Raw genomic sequence first — 13,794 nt, forward strand, 5'->3', positions numbered from 1 at the left:
TATAACATTGAACCTGATACCTGAACTAGCTGGTTAACCCAAGGGTCATAATTGTGTGGCAATAGGAAATTGTATTTTATTATTTGTCCATGACTTGACATTTTAATTGTGTTGTCGGGGTTCATACATTTTCACTAATGATATTCCATCATATACGTAACTTCCATGACCAAGACCTGTTTGTGTCGATGTTCAAATATTACATTTTTTGTTGGGATAGTTTAATGTCCCAGGTCTGGTTTAGTTTAGACCAACTACGTCACCATAGACTTGTAATCAGACAATTCGATTTTTTGGCTGCTTGTATCATCAAAAGTAACTAGATCTAACATTAGACTTGTTCGATGGCTGAAACGGAACGGTTTTGAATAACTTACCATGACCTTTTGAACATGTATAACGTTCCCAGGCCTGGAAAACACCCAGATTCCATAAATTGTCCAGGTGTTCAGTTAGTTACCATATGAACTCAGATTTGTATGGATGTGTTTGTTTTCAATTTCAGTCCTCTAGTCATTCCACTAGTGAGTGACTGCTAATTCAACGAGGTTCAAATGACACGTTCTACTGTACTTGAGATTATTTGCATGACAGAAGCTCCATTTCACTCAGACAGGCTATGTCTTTCTCTACCTTTACATGTCTGCTTGTAATCTGACAATATTTGATGTAAAAAATTAAGTAAATCAAGGGATAAACACATTTATTATCAGTTAGTCAGTCACAGCCTCAATTACGCTTCGCCTCATTTCAACAGTTTAGTCCCGAAGACCAACTGCTTCTCATGAAGGTCAGCCAGCTAGTCTTTACAGTCAAGGCAAGTGAGAAAGATACAAAGGACTAAGCTGGGTGAATGACAAAAAAATTACATAATATGGTAATTGTATAACAATAACATACATGAAATAGCAAGGAATAATACATGTTTCATAGATAATAGCACATTGAAAATCATTTATATAAAACAAAAGGTATGCTGGGTAAAAGTAAGAAAAGGTTTAGATTATACTAGTGTCCTTTGCAGGTATAATATTTCATGATTGTCACTGATAACACTTTGTGTCAGAGTCCAAACAGCCAGAAGTGTATGGTCTCCTGCTTCCATAGCGTTGGCTGTGCAACCAGGATGTGAACAAGTGTGCTGCATGTCTATGGTACTGGTTTATTGGTGCGTGTTTGTTTGATGTGCTCAGTGCGATTTCATTAAGATACTTCTGGAGGGGAGGTGAGGGCATTTCTTACTGCACTATTTAAAAGGAACACACCGACATGGGAAATGTGCCTCGTCTTCTCCAGAGTCGGACAAGAAGATGGATACCCATTTCCTCTCTGCATGTTCAGTAAAAAGCTATCCTAGCTTAAAACTCTGGAAGTGTTTTTGGCCAACAGCTAGGCTAGTGGTCCGTATCCACACAACCATTCATTTATGCTAAACTAGGCTAGCTTGCTACTGAACGCACATGGAGAGGAAATTGGTATCCGTGTTGTCCGACTCTGAAGACCGTAAGCGCATTTCCCATAATGTTGGTGTGTTCCTTTAAAATTATAGGCATGCATGGCCAATATACAAACAGTGCATACAGTGGCTATCACTCTGAATGGAGGATTCCAACATAACAAACTTCACTTTAAACCTTACAAAAATATCGTACTAATGTGTATGTTACCATAGGAAGTGAAACATTTTTCAGTTAACAATGACACCATTTATCAAATAAAATCACTTTCTGAGACAAGTCTGTAATATTGGATTAACCCAAGCTAATGATTTCATTAAACAACTCCACTTTGCTCGCCATCCCTCCCCGTGGGAAGAAGTGATGTGCGACAGCCTGTTTTTGCTCATAATATGCGAGTGAGCTAATTACACAGCAGGTCATTAATGGGCTAAACGTAAATACAGAACTACAAGTTGCTTTCGGATCAGTTCATTCAAATGCAGTGTTTTGGCAGCAACAAACCTAGGAGAACATCAATGGATTTAATGGGGTTCTAATGCAGCCGTAAAGCGTAAGGTCAGTGTAACTATGTTTTTCTTATTGTCAACATAGCCTATGAAAACACCTACAATGCATTCCTCCTACTCACAAGTACTGTATGGTCCATCTAACCAACACCAAATCATTGCTCAAGTCCTAGAACTCCAAAAAAGTCATCAGTCGGACAAAGCGGACGTGGATGACAATTTATGCTCATTGGTTGGGTAAGGGAGAGCTTGGGCTGCGCAAAGACATAAATAAATATAGCCAATTTTAAAGTGAATCAATTGTCGAGACTTGTTGTTATAGTATATAATGTTAATGCTCAAAGGCTGCCAGGTTTACTAGGGTGGCTCCAGGTTTACTAGGGTGGCTCAGATCACAAGCGCGATGGAGAGGGATGAAGAGCAATCAGTGCGGAATGGAAGAGAACTAGAGAGGTAGAGAAGTCCACAGCGCTGATTGCTCTTCTCTCTCTCTGATTTGAGCCGTAGCCTGCGTAAATAGAATAAATAAAGAGCTACATTAAGAGTAATTAGCCATCAAAATCAGGCTGTATTTATTGGATGCGAGGATGTCGGGACTCACTGGAGTCGAGTAGAATTCCAGGCCCGTTGAGAACTCGCCAACCAACACCACTTCCGTTTACTGCTGATCGATAGAGCTTGTTGCAAGTACATTTTGTGGGGAAAAAACGAATGGCCCGTTCTTTCACGACAATTACATTACGGTGATTTTAGCAATACAGTGGGAACGTACGTCTTCTTGGTTGAGGGCTCTCTTGGGCAGGACAGAGTAGGAAGAGCATTGAGAGTAGGAGAAAGGCGTCGTAGGTTCTGGTATTTCCGTAAAGCTATGTTGACGATGAGGGGGGGAAATAATAACACAATTACACTCCCGTTATCCTTTAAGCTTTCATGAGGAAATCAGTGTTCCAATGGAAGAACAGATGAACTGAGAACTAAAAAGACGTTATCGCTAGAGGGAGATCAAACGCACGCAAGAAATCCCTCCCGTTCCTTCCAGCAAATCACACCCCAGTGACGTCAGTAGAGAATGGGGTACGTGTGCACGCCGTGGCGGTGAGGGAAGTGTGTGAGAGTGAGTGTCGTGTGTGTGTGTGTGTGTGTGTGTGTAACGCCATGGCTGGGAACGGTGTGTGGCTTTGGCGTGTCGATGAAAACTGAAACGTCAGCAGTGTTCACTGCAGCTCTTCTGTCTGGAGTCTCACAGTCACAAGCGTCCTCCTCTCATCCCTGCCAGAGATTCAACCCTGTGGGGGGAAAAGAACAAAGGGATTTTTTTTTTCCCCCACCTTTTCTCCCATTCCAATTTCGTATCGTCCAATTCTACCCTCCCCTGTCTCGAACGCTGTTTCTTGCCTCCCACAAGCCGGCTGCAATGTGGACTAAGCCATACATAGCACGAGTCCCCTCCGATACCCGAGGTAGCAGCAGTCGCATCTTTCCACCTGCGCGGCGCGATCTCTCAGCGTCAGGGGTCTGCGCTTTGGAGGGGCGCCGCCCCCATCGCTTCCTGATTCTACTGCGCAGGCGCACCAACCGACCTGTAGGAGTCGCTGTCCACAACGCCCGATCCCGACCCATCAGTTTCCCACCCCCTAATACTGCCAATGTGTATTAGTGCGGACGACCAGCTAAACTGAAAGCAATGTGGAGCGCTGGGATCGAACCCAGCACCTCCAGCATTCGAGGTGAGCGCCTTGCCCACTGCACCACGTAGCCGCCCACAAAGGACATTTTTTACAAACATTACTTTTTTTGTTTTACCTTTATCTTTCCTCCCATCCCCAAATTTAGTCGTTCCCCCAATTTAGTAATTCTGCCAATTCCGTGCATTGCACTGCTCTACTGTCAGTCTGGGGAGGGTGTAGACTACCACATGCTGCCCTACTGTCAGTCAGGGGAGGGTGTAGACTACCACATGATGCCCTACTGTCGGTCTGGGGAGGGTGTAGACTACCACATGCTGCCCTACTGTCAGTCTGGGGAGGGTGTAGACTACCACATGCTGCCCTACTGTCGGTCTGGGGAAGGTATAGACTACCACATGCTGCCCTACTGTCGGTCTGGGGAGGGTGTAGACTACCACATGCTGCCCTACTGTCGGTCTGGGGAGGGTGTAGACTACCACATGCTACCCTACTGTCGGTCTGGGGAAGGTGTAGACTATACCACATGCTGCCCTACTGTCGGTCTGGGGAGGGTGTAGACTACCACATGCTGCCCTACTGTCGGTCTGGGGAGGGTGTAGACTATACCACATGCTGCCCTACTGTCGGTCTGGGGGGGGTGTAGACTATACCACATGCTGCCCTACTGTCGGTCTGGGGGGGGGGGGGTGTAGACTACCACATGCTGCCCTACTGTCGGTCTGGGGGGGGGTGTAGACTATACCACATGCTGCCCTACTGTCGGTCTGGGGAGGGTGTAGACTACCACATGCTGCCCTACTGTCTTGAGGTACCGCTGACAGCTGGATTCGAACCCAGAGTCTCTGCTGTGGTAGGCGAGTGCTTAGACCTCTACCTCTACACTACCCAGCCGCCACAATTATGACCAGGTTCTGTTAGACAGGCTTCCTACGCGGTTTTCTTTACCAAATTCCACGTTGAATGGTTGATTTGAATGTGCCAGGAACAACAATCGCTTGGAACTTATAAATTTGTCAGAATATTTTACGTTTCCATGACGTTTCCAAAACACATCTCCACAAAATGACCCAAAAGAAGAAACCCAATAGGAATGAACAGCAACCAGCTCCAGGGACTGACCGTGGTGGCGGTGGCTGCTTGTGGGTTCCCGCTGAACAGCCCCTTGTAGCGGCCCTTGTCCTCCTTGTCCTTGGCCCGGATCTTGTCCTCCATCACCCGCAGCTCCTTGGCCACCGAGGGCGCCAGCGTGGGATCCAGCTCCATCACCTTGGTGAAGTCCGCCCGCGCCTCCGTCTCGTTCCACACCGCAGCGTGGGCCTTGCCCCTCTTGTACAGGGCCTTCACATTGTCTGTGGTGGGAGACATTATCTACCTTTAGTTGAGCCCCTTGCACTGAAGGACCATATAAGTCCGAGATTAAGTTTTGTTTTATTTGTCACATATAAAAAGGTACATGTGCTTGATTGAATTTACCATATCATACAGTAAGAAAAGGAAAAAGAAAGACCAAACACTATACAAAATATACAATGTACAAAACTAAAGTACAAAATGCAAACAAATGCAAAGATGAGGTAGTGTATATAGTGTGTAGACACTAGACAGCCTGTGTATTTGCACATTTAATAGTTGTGAAATTAAGGGGGGTACTTCACCGTTATACAATGCCGATTTATTTGCACATAATCTCACACGCATCCAAAAGCTCTGAACAGTTTTGCACACATTCATTTAGTTATTGAGAGTAAATCAGTTTGAATATGGCCACCACCAGTGATGTCATCGGGGACCTTGAATCCCTTGTGTTGATTACAGCTCAATGAAATGATAGGATAGGAGTCCCTATAAGACAAGGTATTGCAGGGTGGCTGGGTGGCGTAGCGGAGATCGCGCTCGTCACCAATGCAAGAGACTCCGGTATCGAATCCCAGTCTCAGCATTGCCTTCGGCTTGGGCCGGCCGTCGTACTGGCTCATTTGGCAGAGTCAGCGGGTGGAAGTCGATGGGTGGGGATTGGACGTTGTGGACAGCGACCCCTACAGGTCGGTTGGGGGACGCCTGCACAGCAGAGACAGGGGGTAGTGTGACAGGGGGTAGTGTGAGCCTCCCACGCGTTACACCTCGCCAATGAGAGTCCGCGCTGGCAGGCGAAAAGATGTGACAGGCTGCCTCCTCGTGTGCCGGAGGGAACACGTGATGCAAGGCTTCTATCCTCTCTACAACCGACCACTGGGGGGCATCGTCGAGCAACCTTCAAGACGGGAGAATTGGATACACGAAAAATTGGGGTGGGAGAAAAATAGAAAATAAGGAGAAAAAGTGGATAAAAAAAAAATACGAGGTATTGCTAGTTCTTCATTGACATCATTTCATGGAGCTGTAATTAACACAACACCAGGAACCCCAGGAAGAGTAGTCTCACCTTGGTGTGTAGACTAATGGGGATCCACAATAAAACACAAGTTGGGTTGAGTACCGAACTCGCATGAGACCCGGCCAGTTATAAAATTCTCTCCCTGACCACTGTCTTTAATGATGAGTGAACACAACACACTACGTGCCTGGCCAAATTCCCAATCAGGTCTCTGACATCAAGGCCACCTAATCATCCCTTCCCCTTAATTGGCTGATATCAATCCCTGTCTCCTGAGCCATTCGGCCATTGTGTAGTGTGATGTGTGCCCTGGTGCCAGTGTATGGTAGCCATTGAGCCAGCGTAGCCCAAGGTTGGGTGCTACCAGTGGTGGTGAAGGAGGCAATTTCCACCCTACATTGTAAAGCGCTTTGAGTGTCTTTATTAGTTATAACTTATAAGTAAGTAATTATTAATTATTATTATTAAAACATTGTTCCTCTGAAAACGTACAAAAACGGACTCATGTGGTTCTCCGTCTTCGAGGTAATCAATTATACGAGCTCGTTCAGATCTCCCGTTGAGATTGGCTATTAAAGCAATATTGCTGCGAGCGCTAAGAATCTCTGGTAATGGTCTCGTAACCTAGCAACACCTTTTGTCCACAGCTGCACTCCTCCATCTTACAGCAAAAATAAGCGCTTGTTATATATAGAACGATTGGTAAAAACTGTGATACGGTAGCAATAAAAGCTTGTGACGTGATGATCTGCCATAATAGCAGCCCTCTTCTTGTCTGTTGTTATCGTTTTGACCATGTTACATCAATTTCCAGCACGAGGGACAAAGGACGTAGTTATCCAAAAGTTCTACGCTGAACAAATGCTTTTCGTCCAAAGTGTTGTGCAATTCTTATTTAATGACCACAGCAAACGGGGGGCCGGACGAACAGAGGGGGGGGGGGGGGGTAAATGTTTCCAATTACCCAAGAGGGGCTGAGAGATAAGATAAGATATTCCTTTATTGATCCCCTTGGGGAAATTCAGGCATCATAGCAGCATGGGGGATGGGGGAGGGGAGGTACAGGTAGTAAAAGCAGTGTAAACAATATAACAACTCAATATAATTAACTCTGGACATGTGCATATGGGCAACAAGGTGCGAGACGAGGGTATGTATGAGATGAGGCAGTCAAAATGTAGTTATAAGTGAAGTTTTACTTCTCATCATCAGTTTTATCTTGTGACAAGGTTTCAGAGTTCAACCTTACTCCATTTTTTTTAGAGAAAATGGGTATAAAGAATTGCAGTAACTACAAAATCACACTACTTCACACTCATTGATCACCACTCACTTCTACCTCATCTCACACATCTATTCTCACACCCAACCATTCAGCCAAACCTGAATGTGCTAAACCTCCAGTTAAACATACCGGTGCTAAGCTAGCTAATGTTACCCTAGGTCAAGCCAACTAGCTAAAATTGTAACCCTAACCTTGAAAGGGTTACGCTTCTGCATTACCTGTATGGCTATTTAAGGAAATCCAAAGGCAGAGACGTATCCTTTGTCATGGGTCAAATTTGTAGTCCCGTTTTTATGCATAAATATGGCTTCATTGATACATGATCAGTGCACTGCCACTCATCTACCAACAACACACACTTTAAAGCCAATGCTCTCCGTTTCACTGTTCTGCGGGGGGCAGTGTAGCGTGGCGAGGGTGAAAAGGACATACCGTCGTATTTGAAGAGCAGAGAGGAGCAGTGTTCTATGACTTCATAGTATTGGCCCTGGAGTAACTGGCACTGGCAGTAGTTGAGCAGCAGGGGTGTGATCATCTGGTCCAGCTTGATCCACGCCTCATCCCCAGGGTGCTCCTGATTGGAGGAGACAAAGGGCAGGGGGAGGAGTTAGGGGCAATCGAATATAGTCTCTGGAGTCTGGACGTGTGGACTTTTTTGACGGAACAGGCAAGTGGCCGATAGTCTCTATTGCAATGACTAAAGGAGAGGGAAAAAATATAAAAAGATATGCATCTATATCTGTGATTGGACATCAAAGAGAAGCCGGTTGGGGCACCCGAGTGGCGCACCGCATACAGCACTGCGGTGCAACACGGCCGACCCGGGTTCGACTCCAGGTCCCGGAGCCGGTGATCTTCGCCGAATGTCTTCCCCGGTCTATCTCCCATTCCTCCTCTCTCTCTCTACCGGACTGCCCGGTAGCAGAAATCAATAAAAACCTACAAAAACATAACTTGTCCAAAAGGACAAGTAACATTCAAAGAGAAGCCGGCTATTCTCGGTCCTCGCTCCACAATGGTGGAACGAACTTACCACCAGTCAGTAGGGTTGGGCACCGAGAACCGGTTCTAATTGGAACCGGAAGTAACATATTTGCATTTCGATTCTTAATTTCGATTCTTAAAAAAAATATATAATAATATTTTTTTTGTTTTACTTTGTTAATTAATACCCTAGTTACAGTACAGCTACCAAATTAAACTGTATCAAGTCAACTGACGATGTGAATAGTATGAAAACAATTTAAGATTAAAAGAAATTTAAAAAATCTCCTGCGAAATAAGCTGTGACCTGTTTTGACCTGCACCTCAAATAATCGGAATCGAGAATCGTTTAGAACAGGAATCGAAATTTTCCACCGTTGACTAAAAACACACTTCAATCAATATCTGAAATGAAGGGGGGGAAAACGAACCTTCATACGGTCTTTTACCATCATCATACACTTTACCACTATATAATCTTCCTCTTCTATATTACTACCTACTATGCTAAATGTCTTTACTACTATGCACTCAAGACTGTAGCACCCAAGTTTCAACACTGTTTGATGAACAGTTACTTCGTGTTGTACCCTTCCTGCTGACCTGTTGTACAAAAACTTGACAGCTAAATGTAAAATGAACCGATATACGAGTCTACACAGCAGTTAATGTAATCAGACACTGCTACAACCTGTTCATCAATATCAGGGCTTCTAAAGACCTCCCATAACAGTCAAACATCCCCGCAGAGCCATTGTGCTGTCGTCGTTCCAAACTTTGACAGACCTCGTTTGACGTTTCTCCCTCTCCAGAAGCCTCTATATGAATTGAAAATGGGGGACCCTGATGGAAACAAGACAAACGTCTTTCTCAGGTCTGCATCCCCTTAACAATTGTATGTATTGAGCCGTACTGTATTGTACCCATTCTGCAATCTGTTAAATAAAGTTTTCATTCATTCATTCATTCATTCATTCATTCATTCATTCATTCATTCCAATAGACGGGGCAGAGATAGACCACACTGTGGGTGTGCATGCCCCCTAGTGGTGGGAACGGGGGTTTGTAGTGACGGTTCCATAGCACACAACCGTTATTAAAACCCCCCCCCGGGAATATACTTGGGTGCATCAGCTGAAAGTGAGGTTAAAAATGGTCTCTGACGCCTTATTACAATGTGGCTTTGGGTGTATGTATGTATATATACACCACGTGAGGAGACTCCCTGGGTAGATGGAAAGGCTGGAGAGAGAGACACACAGCAGCTCGACGTCGGGTACACAGGTACTCTCTCACTTCAACTGCTTACATTTAACCTGACAAAATATTGCTAACCTTTGGATATAGAATACACAATATCGGTGACATTTGGAGCCCTTTTTAACCCCTTTCCCCGTGAGCTAGCATGAAGTGATTGGTATCACATTCCATGTGATCTCAAATTTCACATGATACCATCATATTTTTTCTATCATTAAGAAGAAGAAATAAATGGTAATGTTGACGGGCCGATACTGATATTTTTTTAAAACAAATTTCTTCCCATGGATCCATAACAATTGTAATCAACTTAGTGAAGACGCTGACCTTCATCTGTAGATTTTTGAGGCAGGCGATGCCGTTGTAATATTTCTCTGCGGCCAGCTTGACCTGGCCCTCCTTGAAGAGGGCGTTGCCTTCCTCGTGGATCTGAGGCACCACTTCGAGCTTCTCCTTATCCGACATGGCCCACACGTCCAGCCGGAAGGAGCCTGGAGGCAGCACCTAGAGGAGAGAGGAACACTGGTCACTTTACTCCTGGACACACTGGCCAGGGCAGGGAAGTAGAGGCGTTACTCTGTGGTAGGGGCTGGCCTGGACTACAATGTATCAGTCGACCAATAGTCTTGTTGACTGATTATTAGTTGACTTAATTGACAAATCTGTAAACCTATTTAAACCTAGTGCTTATTAGCTCGTAATTTATTCTGTTAACTCATTCAGCATGGAAAAACAAATAATCGACTAATAATGTCTAGATCGACTAAGACCAACCAGTTAACCGACTAAGACCAAACCATTAACTGACTGAGACCAACCCTACCGACTAAGACCAAGCCATTAACCGAATAAAACCAACCCATTAACCCAGATCGGTATCGGGCCGGGATTTATTTCACGTCATAATAAATAGATCAATACAGTCCGTATTAATTCATGTTGCATTTCTTTTTCAAATGTAGCCAAGAGTAAAGACCCTAACCCTATCAAAACAGCAGTCAAAGTGTATATTTTCAGCACTATGTTTGTTTACCAATGATTTTAAGTGTTATTAGCTAAATATGAGTTCTCAGCGCATTGCATCGGAAACCAGATGATTTAGACGCGAGGAAATGATGCCATGACGTCATGAAATCGTTGTAGTCCTAAGAAAGAGGAGACCCAGGTATTTCGATGGATGTCAATTTCATAAAACTACACTACCCAGCTCACACCAGGGCTGTCAAAATGGAGCCGACTGGCGTGAAAAAAGAATATTGCCGTGATTTTCGTCATTATATCTCACAGGTCGAACAAACCTGAACGTTATTGCCATAAAATACAACGTATATTGTTTCTTTACCTTTCTGTGAATGTCTACAAAAAAAAACAAGCTGTCGCAATCCGGTGAAAAATAGCAGAGCTATGGACATTATACAAAAGTAACTGTACTTACAGTATATTTAATTCATGGTCTTTGCTGCCCTGTAACGGGCACCTGATGATACTAAAATCCAGATTTACCTCTGCCATTGGAAAGAGGAGATTTGGCCCAATCCATAGATGTATGACTTGGCCATAATAAGGTAATTTATATGCCCGATATTCTATATTCATATTTCAAATTGCATGTGTCCGGATGGCAAAATGCAGTACTGTATCTACAAAACCCCCTGTAAATCATCTGCCCTTTATTCACTTGCTTAGATTTTTTGTAACAGACAATATTTCTGACACTGGGAAAACATTCCCTGAGGTCCATATATGTCCCTAGATACCAGGAACATGTAAATGGACCTTGTAAAAGTGGAGCAATCTTCCATTTACTTGGATATGTACTTTTAGGCAAGTTTTCTGAAAATATGGCTAGGGTTTAATTGATTAACAGACTAAGACCAACCCATTAACAGACTAAAAAAGCTCTTACAATGTCAGGGCTTTCCCTAAATATGAGTATAGGGGAGCAGCGCCACTATGTGGTTTTATAAAATTATAATAAATTAACTTGCAGGAAATTACAGCAAATGTCTTTCTTTATTGCAATTTATTGCCTCCCGGACCGCCCCCTAGTTGAAACTCAGCACCATCTTGGGGGGGTGGCGTAGCGGAGATTGCGCTCGTCACCAATGCAAGAGACTCCGGTCTCGAATCCCGGTGTCAGCATTGCCTGCGGCTTGGGCCAGTCGTCATACTATCTCAATTGACAGAGGTAGCGGGTGGAAGTCGATGGGTGGGGGGACGTTGTGGACAGCGACTCCTACAGGTCGGTTGGGTGACGCCTGCACAGCAGAGACAGGAAGTATCGGGGGCAGCGTGAGCCTCCCACACGTTACTCCTCGCCACTGAGAGTCTGGTGAAAAGATGCGACAGGCTGCCTCCTCGTGTACCGGAGGGGACACGTGATGCAAGGCTTCTATCCTCACTACAACCGACCAGTGGGGGGCATAGTCTAGCAACGTTCAAGACAGGGGAGGGGAGAATTGGCAATACAAAATTGGGATGGGAGAAAAAAATAAGGAGAAAAAGCGGATAAAAAAAAAAACTCAGCACCATCTTGTTTGAAAATCCTGGGGAAAGCCCCTGAATGTGCATTCATACGTTGGCCTGCGCATCAGCATGCAAACGTTCAAACGCTCACCTCCAGCAGCTCTATGGTGAAGACGAGGGGCTGTGGGTTGGCCTGCAGCTGGTCCAGGTCCTGGTGGCCCAGGGAGTGGTGCGAGTGGATCTGGGCGATGCCACAGCAGTGCCTCTGGCCCTCCAGGGGGTCCTTCCCGGCGCTGATGTTCCTTAGCGACTGGGACACCAGTGGATACAAGGCAGTGTGCTGGGAGACAAGAGGACAGAGGGGGGGGGGGGGAGAGAAGTCATGTACTTGTGTGAGTGAGAGTGAAAAAACAGACAAAGAGAGAGAGAAAGAGAGATAAGAGTGTGTGTGAGAGAAAGTGTGGGAGCTGTACATTTTTATCATTGTATGTATTCTTGCACTGTGAATTACCCTGCAGAGAGAGAGAGAGAGAGAGAGAGAGAGAGAGAGAGCGAACAAATCAAACCCCGTCTAGTCGGCTCACACCCACCTGGTTGTCGCAGGTGAACTCTGCCATCTCCCCCTCTCTCATGGTGATCACCACCCTCTCCCACACGGCCAGTTTAAACTTCTTGCCCAGGATGAGCTCCATGGGTTTGCTGCGGTCCCCCATCGTCCGGGAGTCGTCCAGCACCGTGCCATCACACAGGGTGGAGCGGTAGTGGAAGACCACCTGAAGAGAGATGGGGATTGATTGATTGCTTGAAAACTTTATTAACAGATTGCAGAATGGGTACAGTACAGTACAGCTCAATACACAGAATTGTTATAAGGGAATGCTCATGCAGACCAGAGAAAGACTTTCGTCTTGTTTACATCAGGGTCCCCCATGTATGGGGCGGGGAAAACAGCAATACTTTAAAATATAATCGTATTCAAATGGTTATGTGTAACCCAAAATGTAACAATAAAGCTGTTATTTGAACTTGTGTTGACAAGCTAGGTGTCGTTCGTTCGCCAGGAAAAAAAGCTTTTGGGAACCAAACGTCAAATCACTCAGTTCTAGTCCAACCACCGAAGTGGAAATCGGAGTGACATCACTTGGCAACCAATGGGAGAATGAAAACATTGTCATCCGGTCCCGCCTACATGTCGTACCTTCAGATCAGATGAAACGGCGAAGTAGCTACAACAACTAGCGTAGCTACATACACGTTAAATAGGTTATTAAATACCACAAGCAAATCGGAACAACAAACATCACATCTGGAAAGTGGCCTGGCTTGAACACAGTTAGGTCACAGAGCCAGCAGCGTTAGCTAACGTTTAACACAACGGTGACCGCTAACTGATAATAGCGTTAGCTTTATTTTTTTTCTACTCCCACTTTTGAGTCCAGTTCCGAGGAATCTGGACCAATTCTCTTTACCTTGGTTCCATCGGGGAATGTCGATAGCTCCCCTCTGCCGGCACCGGTCACTTTCTTTTGTATACCCTCTTCGAGTAGCTTGTGTGCCTGTTCCTCCATCCTTATCACTCACTCACTACTCAAAACACTGCCGGAGCTTCGGCGACGATACGTTAGCAGCTCTCAGCTGAATCTGCTCCAGACGTCACCTCCTCTCTGACGGTCTCAAGTCTCCACCTCACCGACACCCCCTACCGGTGGCGGAGCGGGACTGCTGCTGGTGGGAGTAGTCCAGTTGGACTATATATTTCACTCACACTAGA

The 13,794-nt window shown here is 45.2% G+C and overlaps 1 protein-coding gene across 1 annotated transcript; it reads right to left on the bottom strand.

Moving 5' to 3' along the window:
* Positions 1-686: 686 nt before the first annotated feature.
* On the bottom strand, positions 687-13,665 carry aip (aryl hydrocarbon receptor interacting protein). The gene is made up of 7 exons (XM_084318803.1): positions 13,493-13,665; positions 12,614-12,796; positions 12,175-12,363; positions 9,885-10,061; positions 7,746-7,887; positions 4,774-5,003; positions 687-3,252 (listed from the first exon to the last, which is right to left on the bottom strand). The coding sequence occupies exons 1-7, from the start codon at positions 13,589-13,591 to the stop codon at positions 3,247-3,249; spliced, it is 1,026 nt and encodes a 341-aa protein (XP_084174929.1). The 5' UTR covers positions 13,592-13,665; the 3' UTR covers positions 687-3,246.
* Between the last annotated feature and the right edge of the window lie 129 nt (positions 13,666-13,794).

The sequence above is a fragment of the Notolepis coatsorum genome (genome assembly GCF_963971535.1).
Source record: "Notolepis coatsorum genome assembly, chromosome: 7".
Taxonomy (NCBI): domain Eukaryota; kingdom Metazoa; phylum Chordata; class Actinopteri; order Aulopiformes; family Paralepididae; genus Notolepis; species Notolepis coatsorum.